Source organism: Pristis pectinata, chromosome 29 (genome assembly GCF_009764475.1).
Source record: "Pristis pectinata isolate sPriPec2 chromosome 29, sPriPec2.1.pri, whole genome shotgun sequence".
NCBI classification, from domain to species: Eukaryota; Metazoa; Chordata; class Chondrichthyes; order Rhinopristiformes; family Pristidae; genus Pristis; species Pristis pectinata.
Window position 1 is genome coordinate 6,855,588 of NC_067433.1, and position 16,388 is coordinate 6,871,975.

At 43.0% G+C, this 16,388-nt stretch overlaps 1 protein-coding gene across 4 annotated transcripts in view; it reads left to right on the plus strand.

The window, feature by feature from the left end:
- The window catches only part of hk2 (hexokinase 2), a 100,797-nt gene that overhangs the window by 46,278 nt on the left and 38,131 nt on the right, over positions 1-16,388 (plus strand). For all 4 annotated transcript variants that reach the window (XM_052041226.1, XM_052041225.1, XM_052041223.1 and 1 more), the window contains exon 2: positions 3,917-4,079. In XM_052041226.1, the coding sequence (XP_051897186.1) occupies positions 3,938-4,079 (142 nt within the window). In that variant the 5' untranslated portion in view covers positions 3,917-3,937. The remainder of the gene's footprint in view (positions 1-3,916; positions 4,080-16,388) is intronic.

Below are 16,388 nucleotides of genomic sequence, written 5' to 3' on the forward strand. Positions count from 1 at the left end.
TTGGTCTCCCTGTACCAAAGATATTCCCTTTGTTCTCTTCACCCCTTAAAGCATACTTGTTTTCCCACCTTTCCAGTACTGAAGAAAGATTATTGACCTGAAAGGTTAACTCTGTTTCTCCGTCTACAAATGCTGCCTGACTTACATATGAATAAAGAGCATGAGGAGGCCATTCAGCCCTCGAGCCTGCTCCAGCATTTAACAAGATCTGATCGTAACCTCAACTCTGCATCCTATCTACCCATGTTAATCTTTTACCTCTTTCATTGGAGTCTACCTACCACTGTTTTAAAAATATTCTGCTTCCACCGTCCTCTTGAGGAAGAAAGTTTCAAAGACTCACTTAAAGAAAATATTTCACCTCATCTCTGTCTGAAATGGGTGGCCCCTTATTTTTAAACAATGATATCTTGTTCAATATTCTGCCACAGGATGAAACATACTCTCCACATCCACCTCAGGATTTTGTATGTTAGCTTCATGTCCACCCTCAGTTTTCTAAACTGTGACTGCAAACCTTGCCTGTCCATGTTTTCCTCATACAATAACCTTCCCATTCCTGTTATTAGGCTAGTAAACCTTCTGTGAATGGCTTCAAATGGATCAACATCCTCCCTTAAATAAGAAGACCAGTACTGTTCATAGTACTCCAGACTATGTGGCCCTGTTCCACCCAGTGAGTAATGAGTAGTTGGAATACACTGTCTGACAAACTAGTGGAAGCTGAATGGCTGACAGCATTTAAAGAGTGTCCAGATGAATACTTGAATCGTTCAGGCATAGAAGGCTTATTTTCACAAGTGCAGGAAGATGGAATTAGTAGGGATGAGTGCCACTAGTCAGCATGGATGTGATGGGCTGAATGGCCTGTTTCCCTGCTGTATGAGCCTATTTAACTGTAGAAAATCCTCCCTGCTTTTATATTCGATGCCCCAGCAATATACAATGAGATTCTGTTAGCTTTGTCGATGATGTAGGCGAGGACTGCAATTATTGATGTAAGGTTGGGCAAGCTAAGATGGTGAGTTGTGATAATCGATCACGGTGGGTATTTTCAGCACTTGTTGGTTTATCTAGTAAATAAATTATTTATTGAAGATATATGTGCAATGTGTCATGTGCTCTCCCTCCAGCAGTCAGCTTTGAGTAACACTGCTGATGCAACTCTGAGGTAACGATAGGAAGGGAAACTGGTTTGCTGAGAAATGAATGACTCATCCAGTAGAATCACACTGCAGCATTATCATGGTTGCTGTGATGAAGGGCATGGGGATTTCTGTGAATCAGTCACATAAGTAGTGAAGTAGGAATATTGATTGCTCTCGATTTAAGTAGTCAGAATTCTTATGCTTGTTTTCCTCCCCTAAGATAGCCTCCTTTCTTCAGGAAAGGAGAGCAGTTCAACTGGGTTAACTACTGTGGGCTCTCCCCTCCTGTACACTACAGGGAAAGTTGTTGGTGGGGTCTTCCTCTCAGTGGCTAAAGAGCTGAAGATTAAGAAGGTTGGCATGTCACCAAACACTCTAACAAACTTCTATTGATATACTGTTGAAAGTATCCCGACTGGTATATTCATAGTCTGGTACGGCAATTCGAATGTGCAGGAACACAAGAAGCTGCAGAGAGTAGTGGACTCAGCCAGTACATCACGGGCACATCCCTCCTCACCATCGAAAGTACCTACATGAGATGCTGCCTCAATAAGGTGACATCTATCATCAAAGATCCCCACCGTCCAGGCCATGCCATGTTCTTGCAGCTACCATCAGGCAAGAGGTACAGAGGCCTGAAGTCCCACACCAAGGGGTTTAAGAACAGCTACTTCCCTTCAGCCATTCAGTTCTTGAAGCAACCTGCACAACCCTAATCACTACCTCAGTAGAGCAGCACTATGACCACTTTGCACTACAATGGACTTTGTCTTTTTTGTTCTAATTGTGTTCTTTCTTGCATAATTTTGTATAATTTATGTTTAATTTATGTGTCTCTTGTGAATATTGTGCCTCTGATGCTATGTGCCTGTGATGCTGCTGCAAGTAAGTTTTTCATTGCACTTGTGCACACATGTACTTGTGCATATCACAATAAACTCCACTTTGACTTTGCTCAGAGTATGGATTCTGTCCATCTAAAGGCACGGTGGACATGATTTTCATTGTGTAACACCTGCAGGAAAAAGCAGGGAGCAGCATCAGCCACTATTCATGACCTTTCTCGATGGAGTCAAAGGGTTTGGCTCCATTTGCGGACTGTGGAACACTCTCCTCAAATTTGACTGCCCATGGAAATTTGTCTCCATCTGATGCTTGCTCCACATGGTGCAAAAGCCCTGATAGTATCTAACTGGTCTGCAACACAGCCATTCTCGATTAAAAATTGGAGTCAAACAAGGCTGTGCCATTGTCCTAACACACTTTTCTGTCTTTCTTGCCACAATGTTTCATTTTACCTCCAACAAACTTTCTGCAGGAGCAGAGCTAATCTCAAGAATAAGTGGGAAACTGTTCAACCCATGGCCCGTAAACACCATAACCAAGGTTACCCAAAGCTCGATAGTTGAGCTGCAGCATGCAGGCGATGCCTTGTGCCCATTCAGAGGCTGAGCCCTGAGCCTTTGTCACTGAAGCATATGAGGGTAGGCTTTGCACTCAATGTCACAAGACAAACCTATCCCAGTTGCACCACACTGCCCTCCAACATTAAATATTCATAGTGAGACCCTGAAAAACGTGAAACATATCTTGGGAGTTACTTGTTTGCAAAATTGGATGTCGATGATGAGATTTACCACTCCCTGCAAAGCACCGGTAAAGTCTTAAGACTATTGAGGAAAAGGGTATTTGAAGATCAAGACCTCAGACCTGGCGCAAAATTCACGGTCTACTGGGCAGCAGTGATTTATGCTTTTATGCTTCAAAGACCTGGACTACCTGCACCAGGCATCTCAAGATGCTGCCTGGGCAAAATGTTCCAAATACACTGGGCAGGCCACACCATTCATTTGCCCAACACCAGATTCCCCATTTGACACTGTAGGCCCTGTTAAGGGAAGAGGTTACCAGCTGGATAGAGGAAAAGGTTCAAAGATGTGCTCAAAGTCTTGCTACATCTCCACTTGATTCCTGGGAATCTCTGGCCTAGAACACTAGAGAAGGAGCATTCGGGATTGAGACTGGCAGTGAGCCCTGTGTCAGGGCACACAGATACTGAAATAGGACACCATTTCACAAACTACCCTCACGCCTGCCTTGTCAGCTACCAGCTGCTCTCTCTGCGGCGGAATCTGCATCTCCCGCTTTGGCCTCAACAACCATCTCTGAACCCACAAGACCGGAGTGAAAGTAAGTCAGCCTCAATCCCAAGGGAAGGCAAAAGATAGCAGTCTTCAAGAAATTCTGTTCTGATCTGAAAGCCAAACTCTGTTTCTCTTTGCACAGGTGCAGTCTGACCTGTGGAATATTTCCAGTACCTTATTATTTTAGTTGCTGTATTTCCTGTTTGAGTTTCATTAAGAACAGGTGTGGTGCCTTTTATTGTTTGCTTTGAGATATTTGGAATTTACAATGTCATTTGGCCAACTGGTTTATGCTGCCTCATAATGTCCTTTTAATTTTGTCCTTTTAGTATATCTGTCTATTCATTTCTCCCTCAAGTATCTATTGGCCAGAGAACCAGGACAAACCCCCTTGCTCTTCATCAGACCTTTTCACATCAGACCTGAATGATTAGCGTGTAGTAAACTGAGTACTTCTAATTGCTCTTTCTGGATTCACAGCCAAAGCAGCGACATATACATGTCAAATTATTCCCTCTCCCTAGAGGAAGGCAGGGTTGGGACTGGTGGTGGTAACACCCTAAGCCTGGTAGATCATGCACTTTCACCTGGAGAAACTGACTCTTGCACCTTTGATTCCAGGTCGACAGATACCTCTATCATATGCGGCTGTCCGATGAAGTACTGCATGAAATATCTGACCGCTTTCTAACGGAGATGAAACAAGGTCTTGGGAAAGATACCAATCCAACATCATCTGTCAAGATGTTGCCTAGCTTTGTTAGGTCAACTCCTGATGGGACAGGTAAGGCCAAATTTTGGACGATCTAGCACAAGTACTCATGGGCCCTTCCTTGGTGACAGTTTCCCTTAAGCCAATAGCCCAAATCCATTCTTCCAGATTGAATTCTGTGTAACATGAGCTGGGTAAACAGCCAACTCGTGCTGCCTGTCAAATTAGTGAGGATGTTCACCCAAGAATAGCCAATGTCCATCAAAAGAATGCAGAGTAGGCAGATCATGATCAGTTTGTGTGCAGCACATCATATTGGAACTCATTTAACAGTGCTCCATTTAACGGTTAGTTAATGTCACACAGCTAAACATGTGTTTGGCAGCAGGAAGAACACCCACCATCAGCTCTGTTAAAAGGAATTATCTATACTTGTGAGTTTATGACTGGTTGATTTCCATTGACTTTTGAAGCAAATCACAAATGTAGAGTTTGTTAAAACTCCTAAACTTCACAAGAAGAAATGTGCCTGGTGCCAGTCTTGACGGCACAAACCAATTGGTCCCAGATATAAAAACGGTGGTGTACAGAACAACAGGATGAACGAGCACAGGTTGCAGGATGGAAGAACGAAAGAAGGTTCAGCAAGAGGCCATACCCATCCAGGGCATCAAAGGGTAATTCTCCAACCTGGACTTCAGTGTGCGAGACATCTATCAAGTAAGGATGTCCTTGTAGCTCCTTGCCATCCTCTCTATTCACAGTTGCAGGGTGAAGATCACATCGCCAGTGGGCTTTCCTGGTCCCGCTAGACATACACTTGATGGATACTGGGCTATGGGAGCTGTCTATTCACACCATGGCTGAAGAATATGTTGCACAACAGCACACACGCGTGCACACACAAGTGCACATATGTACAAAGAGTTCAAACAATAATTCTGCTCCCTTGATTGCTCTGGAAGAGCCCTGCAGTATCCAGCACAGCGGAGGACAGTCTTCTGGTGTTTTATTGCACGTTGCTCCATGTAGTGAGCAGGAACAAGGGAGAAGGCAACCTCGACAGCTTCTTTCTGGACTGTCACCAGTGAACAACTCATCTGACTACAAGATACAAGAGACTACTGATGCTGAGATCTGGAGCAAAAAACAAGCTGCTGGAGGAACTCAGTTGGTCAGGCAGCATCTGTAGAGGCAAAGGGATAGTTGACGTTTGAGGTCAAGACCCAACACAGTCCTGATGCAGGGTCTCAACTCAAAACATAGACCATCCCTTTGCCTCTACAGATGCTGTCTGTTCATCCGACTACGATACCAGCAAACATTGTAGTTAGTACTGCTGATTCATTACTCACACAAGTAATCCAAACTAAATTATAAAACACAACTGGCCACTGTGCATGGCAACATTAACTAATCATGGTTACCTGCTTCCGAGGTGACTGTCTGCCAGTCTTTGCCTGTCCTGGTGCTGCTACACTGTGCTGCCCCTGTGGCTGCGACAAGACTGGGGGAAGGCTGATTTCTTCCAGTGCAGGAGGAACGGATAACCTTGGATGATGACCTCAAGGGATCTGGACCTAGAACACCTAGTTTTACACTGCAACCACATGTCATAAGGCATAAGTGGCTTGCAGGTACTAGGAGGGTCTGATGAAATGGCAGTGGTGTTCCAAGACACAACGCCAGAGTTCATGCTCTGTTATTGTTACTCCACTTTCATGCTCTGTTATTGTTACTCCACAGACACAGCAACGTTAGGAAACGACAGATTGCCAGACTGTAAGACCCTTTGGAACACTGAACCTCTTATACCCATGATGGCAGTCGCTTCAGCTTCATATCAGGTGGTGATCTTCCACAGCTGAAGTGTGAGTGCTGCCCAGGGTGAAACATGACCATCAAATACCGCATTACAGTTGGGTTCTCAGATGGGCTAGATGAGTTGCCCACCATTTCCTTGCTGGATAGGAAGGACTTCAGGCCTGTTTGGGTGTTGGAGTCTTGACACTGATTTTCAGAAAGGCTGCCAAAGTCCTAAAGCCTTAACAATTAATAACCATTGGCCTTTTTCTGTAGGTTAATGTTCTCAGAGTCCTCTAGTGCAGAACCCGTGTGTAACCTCTAGTCCTGTGCTTTCATCTTGACTTTTTCCTTGTTCACCTTTATAGCAGTGGCCTTGTATAAAAGTTGTGACAGATCAGTGTCTGTTCCTTGGCCATTCAGAGAAAAAGACAGAAGCACTTCTAGCCCCTCCCCTTACAGCTGGCAACCTCCAAGGTGGTTGTTTTCATTGCTGCAGATGTACAATGGAACATGGAATGTTAGACACTATTTCCAAATTCCTGATGGCAATAGTTAAAAACACAACACTGTGATGTCCTTGGCAAGTTTGGAGACAGAATATCACAGATACACCTGGTCCAGTCTAGATCCAGACCTGGTCTATCTGCTCACAGATAGACTTCCTCTTTGTCTCACTGAAGCTCAAGGTGAGAGCCACCAATGTCAAGCCCATGTTTTTCTCCAGTGATTGCCAGCTACTGTCAGCCACTGGGGGACCAGCAAGTGGGCAAGGCAAAATGAAAGCTGTAAGAAAGGCTGCTGACTCCAGAGAATGTAGGTGAAATCAGGGGAGAACTTAAAAGGGATTAGTGCAGGATCAGTGTAAATGGGTGCCTGATGATTAATGTGGAATCAGAGCGCCAAAGATCCTGCTTCCATGTTGTATGACCCTATAATACTGTGAACTAAACATGTATTACACATGTTGGAGGATCATGAACCCCCTCTTTGACTCTACAGCACACTGCCAACAAACGATTCAGACCAAAAATGAGGTATTTGAAAATCAAAAAGAAAGTGCAAGTGCTGTAACTCTGAAATAAAGTGCTGGAAACACTCGGCAGGTCAGGCAGCATCTATGGAAAGAGAAACAGAGCTGTTTCAGGTCGAGGATCTTGGGCTTGACTCATGTCATTGACTGTAGGACTATATGCTCCCATGCTTTCTGAGCAGACATCTGGAGCATACAGCTCTCCTACCTTTCACCTCCACCAATGCTCCAGAGACTGAAAATCATGGAGCCAGCTCTCTGCTGTGTTTTTTCATTCTTCATTGTCTTCCATCTTCACACTGGACTGCTTCAGTCAAATGCAACATCTCATAAGGAATATAAGCTAGTTTTAAATGGTATTGGCCACTCACGGTGTGATCAACCAACGAATGGCAAAATAAGTTCTGGCCTCAACTATGGAAATAGACAAGCAGCACAAAGTTAGTGTGTTGGCTGCATTGGAAATAACAGGCACAGGTTACTTGTGCTTTGTAATTTTCCAAGCCTATTGGGATCTACGGAAGTTGTATGAACTATTGGTACGGTAATGATTACCATTAGGAAATCACATTATATTCTGGTGCTTGTGCAACACTTGCTGTAACTGTATGTTGCAAGTAGATGACCTGACTAGTTGAGTAACTCTAGCACTTGTTTTTATTTCAGATTTCCTGCATCTGCAGGATTTGTTTTTGCTTTTCAGTTACTGTTATAATGAGTAATTAGCTGCACAAAACCTGTGACGAAGAAATGTGTAAGATGGAGAGTCTGCACTGATAACATTATTACACTTCAATGCAAAAGGAGGTCTTTCATTCATCATTATTCATTTGGGAATCTACACAAGATTGCTTTGATTATAAACCCCTCAGTAGCCCTTGTGAAGAACAGCAACTAGGGTGCAGTAACATAGGTGGACAGGTGCTGATGGAACTGTATCCCATTGTGAGGCAGCAATTTCGGGAAAGAAGTGAAAATTGCATGAAGAAACTGACAAAAAGATACATTGCAAAGTAAATGGAAGGTCTGAATTTGTCTTTGACATTCTTTATTCCAAATAATCAAAATTAACCAAAGCTCTTCAGTGGAACGCTGGATTAATTGGCAAGCATGAAATTTATATCTACCTCCTTGTTAAATATAATTAATGACTGGGCCTCCACTGTCTTCTGTGGTAGGGAATTTCATCAGTTCACCATTGGGTGAAGAAATTTCTCCTGATCTTGGCTATAAATTGCTTACCTTGTATCCTAAGGCTGTGACCCCAGTTTCTAGATTCTTCAGCCATTGGGAACACCCTTCTTGTATCTATTGTGTTTCGAAACTAAGTTTCTACATTCCTCAGTTTTAAATGACTGACCCCTTATCTTGAAACTATGCTCCCTTGTTCGAGACTCCCCCACCAGTGAAAAAACATCTTGACATCTATTCTGTTGTGTCCCTTTAGAACTTGATATATTTGAATAAGATCACCCTTCATTCTTCTAAATTTTGAAGAATGCAGACCCAACCTCTTTAGCATTTCGTCTGTATTTCGTCTGAATTTTATGTTTCTATGAGATCCCCTCTCATTCTTCTAAGCTCCAGTGAATATAGGTAGGTCCAATTGACCCTATCTCTCCTCAGATGTTAGTCTTGCCTTCTCAGGAAATGGTCTGCTAAACCTTTGATGCACTCCCTCCACGGCAAGAACATCTTTCTTCAGATAAGGAGATGAAAACCCCACGTAAACTCCAGATGGGGACTCAGCAAAATCTGTTTATTCCTATGTTCTGTTTCTTGTTGGCCGACCAGTTCTCTGTCTACATCACTATCTTCCCCCAATCCCACATGCCTTGATTTTGCATGTTATTTGCATGTTAATTTTGCATTTTGCATGTCCTATATCTTATGGTCTATGGTTAACTTTTTACCAACAACCTTCTGAAAATCCAAATACACATGCACTTGTTTTCTCTCATCTACTCTGCCGGTTACATTCTCAAAAAATTCCAGTAGATTTCTCTTTAATAAAACCATGTTGTCTTTGTCCAATTCCATTAGTCTTCTCCATGTGCTCTGCTATTGTATTTTTATAATAAACTCTAGCATTTTCCCCACTACTGATTTCAGACCAACGTCTTTAATTCTGTTTTCTCTCTCTCTCCTTTCATAAATGGTTACATTAGTCATTCTCCAATTGGTAGCACCTAATCCAAACGCTAATGATTGTTGGAAAATGAGCACCAACATATTAACTATTTTAAGAGTCACTCCCCTTTAAACTACTCAGGGATGCAGATTATCAGGCCGTGGAGAATCCTATCAATTTTTCTACAACCGTTTCCCTACCAATACTGATTTCATCTAGTTCGCCTCTGTCACTAAACCCTAGGCCACCTAACATTTCTGGGAGGTTATTTGTGAAGACAAACCAAAGTTTTGGTTAATTTGTCATCCATTTGTCTTGATATATCAACCTACATTTGTCTCTTGGTATGTCTCTCTACATCATCTAAGCTAATATCCTGCCTCACTATTGCATTAATTGCCTCTTTAACCAGGAGCGCTCCCCACCGCCTTTTTCCTTTCACTAGTCTTTCTTAATTATTGGATGCTGCTGGATGTTCAGATCCTTGGTCTCCTTGCAGCCATGTCTCTGTGATCCCAATTATATCAAACCCATTTACATTTATCTGTGTGATTAATTCATCCACCTTACTGTGGTAATGCTCTGCACATTAAGACATTAATCCTTTAAGCGTTATTTTGCCCTGCTTTATTTTTGTCCTTGATTTCTCTGTCTTCCACCTTGGATTTTGCTCTTCCTATCCTTTGTTTCTATCCTAGTTTTGCCTTTCTCCGGCTCCCTGCAGAGATTCCCATCCTCCTGCCATCTTAACTTAAACTCTCCCAGTTTAACGACAGATTTGTCTGCCATGCTTTGATTCCAATTTATCTGGGCCAGATCAGTTCTCATTGGGGATCATTCTTGGTCTTTCTCGGTTGAACCTTTTCTGAAGCCACTATATCACTCACCACATGACAGGACAAAAGTAGGAGCAACACTTAAAATGGAGGACGACTCATGCCCTCTTCAGTGACAGAATGGTTCTTGTAATGGAACCCAACAGCTTGTTTGCTTGAGGTAAAAAGACCTATTTTGTCTCATTAGCTGGAAAATTACATTTTGTACCGTCACTACATTCTATCTTCTAAATGGACAACATCAATTGATCCTGTTGGGTTATTATGTTAAGCCACTTGTTGTCCAGCCCAGGTTTCAGCATTGTCTCAAGTGAAAGGAGGTGGGCAACCTTGATCAATTTCTCAGACCCAACTGTACATTTTGCTCGTGAATTGGAATCTCATTCAGAGAGGCTGTTCAAAATTTTTAGTGTTTAATATGGTACAGTAATTTGAGGCTGCATTTTGAAGCTGTGATTCATTCTATTTCTCTGTCCCGTATTTCAATAACATTCAAAAGTAACTCATTGCTTGTGAAGCACTTGGATGTCCTGACAACATAGTAAGAGCTTAAATATGCATGTTCATTTGTGTGGTGTAGAAGAGTGAAGGACAGGATAAGTAATGATTAAGCTTCAATGTCCTTCTTCTTTAGCTTCAATTTTTTGGAGTTGTTTCTGTAAAATCTTTTACTCATTCACAAAACACACAACTACTGTGAGTCACACACGTAGTTGAGCTAGACGGAATTTAATGGTTGTACTGATCCATAATTATGCATCTCACTGGATAGTTTAGTGGCTTGAATAAAAGAGATCAATATCTCAAATGTCTCAAACCAGGGTCAGAACGGCTGCTGCCAACCATGCTAAACATTCTAGCCAGTGCTAAGTGGTTTAGCAGTAATTGGTAGTTGATGTCTGAGGAAAAGTTATTCGTTGAATGAGTCAATGGAGGGTCAGAATATAAAATCTCACAACTTATTCACATAACATAAATTTAGATTCAAAGAAAGTTTTCACAATTTCTGCCAGTTCCAAAAACATTCCACCACCATGCACATCTTCCCCTCCACTCCCCTTCCAGCATTTCAAAGGGATCGCTCTCTTCATGACTCCTCACTTGGCTTTTCCACCTGCACCAGCCACTGCCTGTGTTATGGTAATTGGTAGCTGGTTTACTATTATCACATGTACCAAGACACAGCCATTCAGACAGATCATCCCAAACATAAGTACATCGAGGTAGTACAAAAGGCAAAGCAAAAACAGAATGCAGAAAGTGCAGTTCAGCCTCTCTGAATGAGATTCCAATTCACGAGCAAAATGTGCAATTGGGTCTGAGAAATTGATCAAGGTTGCCCACCTCCTTTCACTTGAGACAATGCTGAAACCTGGGCTGGACAATAAAATGCGAGGGGCATGACAAGGTAGATTGATAGAACAAGAGTTCATCTTTATCATACAAGAGATCCCTTCAAGAGCCTTATAACAGCGGGATAGCAGCTGTCCTTGAGCCCGGTTGTGCGTGTTTTCAAGCTTTTAGGAAGGGGGGGAGAAGAAAGAATGACCAGGATGGGAGGGGTCGTTGATCATGTTGGCTGCTTTTCTGAGGCAGCAGGATGTGTAGACAGAGTCCATGGAGGGGAGGCTGGTTTTCATGATAGCAAGCACAGGAGGTGCATCATTTGTCTTTTTACCTTTTCCATTCCCACCAAACAGGGATCCAAACAGTCAGGTTCAAGTGATTCACTTGAACTTCTTCTAATCTAGTGTACTGCATTTGGTGTTCATAATGTGGCCTCTTCTACAGCGGAGAAACCAAATGTAAATTGGGTGACCACTTTGTGAAGCACCTACATACAATCTGCAGTGGAGAACCTGAGCTTTTGGTTACCTGGCACTTTAATTCCTCATCCCACTCCCACTCTGATCTATCTGTCCATGGCTTCCTGCACTGCTCCAACAAGACCCAAAGCAAACTTGAAGAACAACACCTCAAATCCCTTCTGAGAATGTTGCAACCTTCTGGACTCAATATTGAATTCTATGACTTTAGATAACTCACTTTTTCTTTCTGTCTGTATCAGAACAGCCCATGCCTGCCATTCATGTGATATTGCTTCAGTTTTTCTCTGTGACTCTTTGACTCTCCATTAGCACAGTCTAATCTGCTGGGAATGTCCCACAGCCCTGCTCTTCATAACACGTAAAGCAGCAATGAAGCATAACCAGCTTCTAACTGCCCTATTAATGCATTTGACTTGGTCTCACTCTTTCACAGATACTTCCTTTGTCCTATCCATTCCTTTTGCGAACTTTTCTGGGATCGCAGGAATGTTTTTCATCTCTCTTTCCCAGTCTGATGAAGGGTCTCAGAATTGCATCCCTTTCCATTGACGCTGTCTGACCTGCTGAGCGTTTCCTGCATTTTTTGTTTTTATTTCAGATTTCTGGCTTCTGCAGTATTTTTTGATTTTCAAAGAAAGCTTTCAGTTCTCTCAAGTGGGAGTTGTAAAGAGGTTAAAGGGAATTATTGGAAAACCATACCATGGAAGCAGACCATTTTGCTCAAACAATGTATCTGGTATTGATCTTGCATGATAGCAGTGTAGTTCCATGTTCCCGAATTGTTCCCTTAATCTCACTTTCCCTCATCCGTCCATTTAATCTATTCATCAGTGTGCATTTAACCTCTTCAGTCACTAAATGCTCTGCTACATTGTAAATCCGTACAACCCCCACTATATAAAGGATTCTCCTGATCACTGTACTAAATCTCCATTTAATCTTCTACCAATGTCTTCTTGTCCTTGGCAGCTGAAGGTGGCTTGTTGTGATGAAGCGCATGTTTAAAAAGTGCAGCTGACAATTGCAAACTCCGAGCTTCAAAACATGATTTTCTATCCAAGGGCATCCTGAAAGTCAACAGAACAGAATACATTGCAAACTACCATCTGCTCAGAGACAGTCTGGAGGGTGCATCTGTGGAGCTTTGTGGTTGTTTAGTCTCGCATAGCTTCCATATTATCAGAAAGTCTAAAATCGTGTTTTGAATGTTGTGAACGTAACTGTTATCTGGGCATTGATAATATCCTATTTTGTATTATGTTGCCAAAATTCCAGATACAAACCAAGGCTTTTATTCTTGCTTTTTGTTGGAGGGAGATAACTGACCTTGCAAAGTTAGGTTTGAATATTGGAAAGTCTGTTGGTTTTCCTCGGCAGGCAAAAAACCTTTTGGGTTTTCAAAGCTTTTTATCAGAAGGTGACAATTTACAGTTCCATTATTGATGAGGCTGGTGTATGGTTCCAGTGCTTAAGATGCTTGAATACTGTTTTATGCACACATACACCCAGCTTCTGTATATTCTCCCTCCCCCTCCCGCTTGGTGGCTTATGCATATAGCATGACAGCTCTTCCTGCTTCTTGTCATTTATCTCCCTTTTATCTTTTCCACATCTTCTTGTGTCTGAAGTCTCATAGCTTTCCTGTACCTGCAATGGTTGGGTTGTCTTATGAGGAAAGGTTGAACAGATCTGCCTTGCATCTGCTGGAGTTCAGAAGAGTCAGAGGTGACCTGATTGAAACATACATGACCCTGAGGGATCTTGACAGAGTGAATGTGGAGAGGGTGTTTCCTCGTGATAGAATCTAGAACTAGGGACAATGTTTAAAAATAAGAGATTGCATTTTTCAGACAGAGATGAGATGATTTTTTTTTCTCTAAGAGGTGCTGAGCTTTTGGAACTCATTCCCCAAAGGTTGGTGGAAGGAAGGTTAAGGCAGAGGTAGATGGATACTTGATAAGTAAGGGGTTGAAAGGTTGCTGTGGGTAGGCAGGAACATGGAGAGTACAATCAGGTCAACTAGGAGCTTGTTAAATGGCAGAGCAGGCTTGAGGGGCTGAATGGCCTACCCCTGCTTCTAATTTGTTCCATTAATGGGTAGAAAGGAAAGTACTTGAGTTAGCAGCAAGATCTGGGCAGCCTTGGGTGATGGGCAAACAAAAGCTGCTATGGCGTTCTCTCTCTCACTCAGATACACACACACACACACACACCACACACACACAACACACACACACACACACACACACACACACACACACACACACACACAGCTGCTGGTCTTGGGCGCTGCAGCCCAGCCCAATTTCACTGCACCAGCTCTGGACCGGCTGACTGGTGGAAGGTTGGGGACTTCGGTGCTCAGTTCTCCCTCCATCCCCACGGACAGCAGCACCACCACCTCCATGCCCACACTGACCCCACTGTCAGCGTCTGTAGGTCATGCCTGTAGGTCATGCCTGTCCCAGCCTTCGGGGATGAGGGGAGCAGGAGCCAATTACAATGAGAGCAAACATACATTTTAACACTAAATCCGCATTGTTTTAATATCAAAACTCAACAGGCAGCAAGCTCCTCCTGTATTTGAACATGACGACCACCTTTCCTGATCTTTAGCACTCCCACCCTTTCGTGCTGTTTACTGATACTTTGCTTACAGTTCCACATGCTGTCTGACAGGACATTGACTGGGCCTTTGCTGTTGGGTGCAGAAATGCCCCTTCAGCACAGTGGAAACTAAATACATGAAATGTGCTGTGTGTGATAGTTTTGTGACAATCACGTTCCCTCCTGTGAGCACAGTCACACAAAGGAATTGCTGTAATCAAAAAGCAGATGTAATCGAGCTGAGGCCAGTATGCTGAAGGTCTCAATAAAGCTCAACTACAGTAACATTTTCCTTCCTTAAACTTGTGCATTAATGCATTCTGTGAAGTCAAATAGGGGGAGGATATATACAGTAAATGGTAGGGTGCTGAGGAATGGTGATGAACAGAGCAATTCAAGTTCATGGTTCGTTGAAAGTGGCCACACAGGTAGGTAGGGTGGTGAAGGAAGTAAATTGCCTTCATAGGTCAGGGCCTAAAATACAAATGTTGGAATGTTATACTGCAACTTTATAAAACAGCTGGCTGGACCTCACTTGGTGTCACACTATCGGAAGGATGTGATTGCGCTGGAGACCACGCAGAGGAGGTTCACCAGGATGTTGCCTGCATTGGAGGACTTTAGTTATGGGGAGGGGTTGGATAGGATGGGCTTGTTTTCCCAGAGCAAGAGGCTGAGGTATAACCTGACAGAAGTATACAAAATTATAAGAGCCTAGGAAGGATACATAGTCAGAATTTTTTTCACGTGGTAGGGGTATCAAAATCAAGAGGGCATAGGTTTAAGATGAGAGGAAGGATTTTTAAAAGGGAATTGAGGGGAAAGTTTGCTATCTGGAACTCGCTCCCAGGTGGAGTCAGATACAATCACTACATTTAAGAGACATTTAAATAGGCAAAGCATGTAAGGATACAGACCTTATGCAGGCAAGTGGGATTAGTGTCAATGGGCAAAAAGGTTGGTACGGATGTGGTGGGCCAAAGAGCCTGTTTCTGTGCTGTACCACTTGATGATTCTATGACACTATGACTATTTCACCAAACTTGGCAGCAAGGAGATGTGCAATATTAATTATAATCAATGGGAATCAAGGAGAAAATTCTCCATTGACTGAAGCCAAACAGAAAATAAGATCAGGAGTAGGCCATTTGGCTCTTCGAGCCTGCTTTGCCTTTCAATATGATCATAGCTGATCATTCAAATTCAGTACCCTACTCCAGCTTCGTCCTCATATCTCTTGATCCTTCTCGCCTAAGAACAATTCCTAACTCCTTCTTGATTATATTTAGTGATTTCTCTTTGACTACTTTCTGTGGTAGAGAATTTCACAGATTCGCCACTCACCAAAGAAATTTCTCCCCAATTCAGTCTTAAATGACTTACACCTTATCCTTAGACCCTGGGCCTGGACTCCCTGGCCATCAGGAACATCCTTCCTGCATCTAATCCGTAATACAATGGAAGATGCTTGTGGCCAATTGAGGACAGTCATCAGAGCCCCAAGATATCATTGCAGGAACACTCCATTCCTGACCATCTTCAGCTGCTGCATCCCACTGTTCAACTCCATTCGCAGCTTTCCAAATAACGAGGCAATTCATGTGCACGTGCTACATGACTTGGGCAACATTCATGCGTGGGATAGTTAAAGTCAAGTGAAGTTTGTGCTATACAAAAGCTATACAATGACAATCTCCAAGGAAGTGTGACCACTTTTTTTGACACCCCAGTGGTATTTTAGCAGCATCTGTGTCTGTGGTGGTGGCAGCATTAACCAGACGAGCCTCATGAGCACAATGTCTACTAAAGCACCCCAAAGGCTGGGTATTTTATAGTGAGCAAGGAGGTGGTTGGTCATCATTTACTACTGACAAGAAATGTATCAAAATCAGCTGTATGTAAACCCTGGCTACAGGGATAGGCTGGCTATCCTGTTGCAGATGACTCAACTTTGGACTCTTAAAACTTTCCATTAGCTCCTGGGAATCTCTGGCCAACAATTACTCAACGTGGAGGAGGAATATCGGGGGTGTGATGGAATGCCTGGATGGGAACACCCAATGACATATATAGTATTTGCATTCATTCCAAGGCAGGCAATAGCAGTCTTGGTGACTGGTGGCTGCTCACAGAACCAGCTGT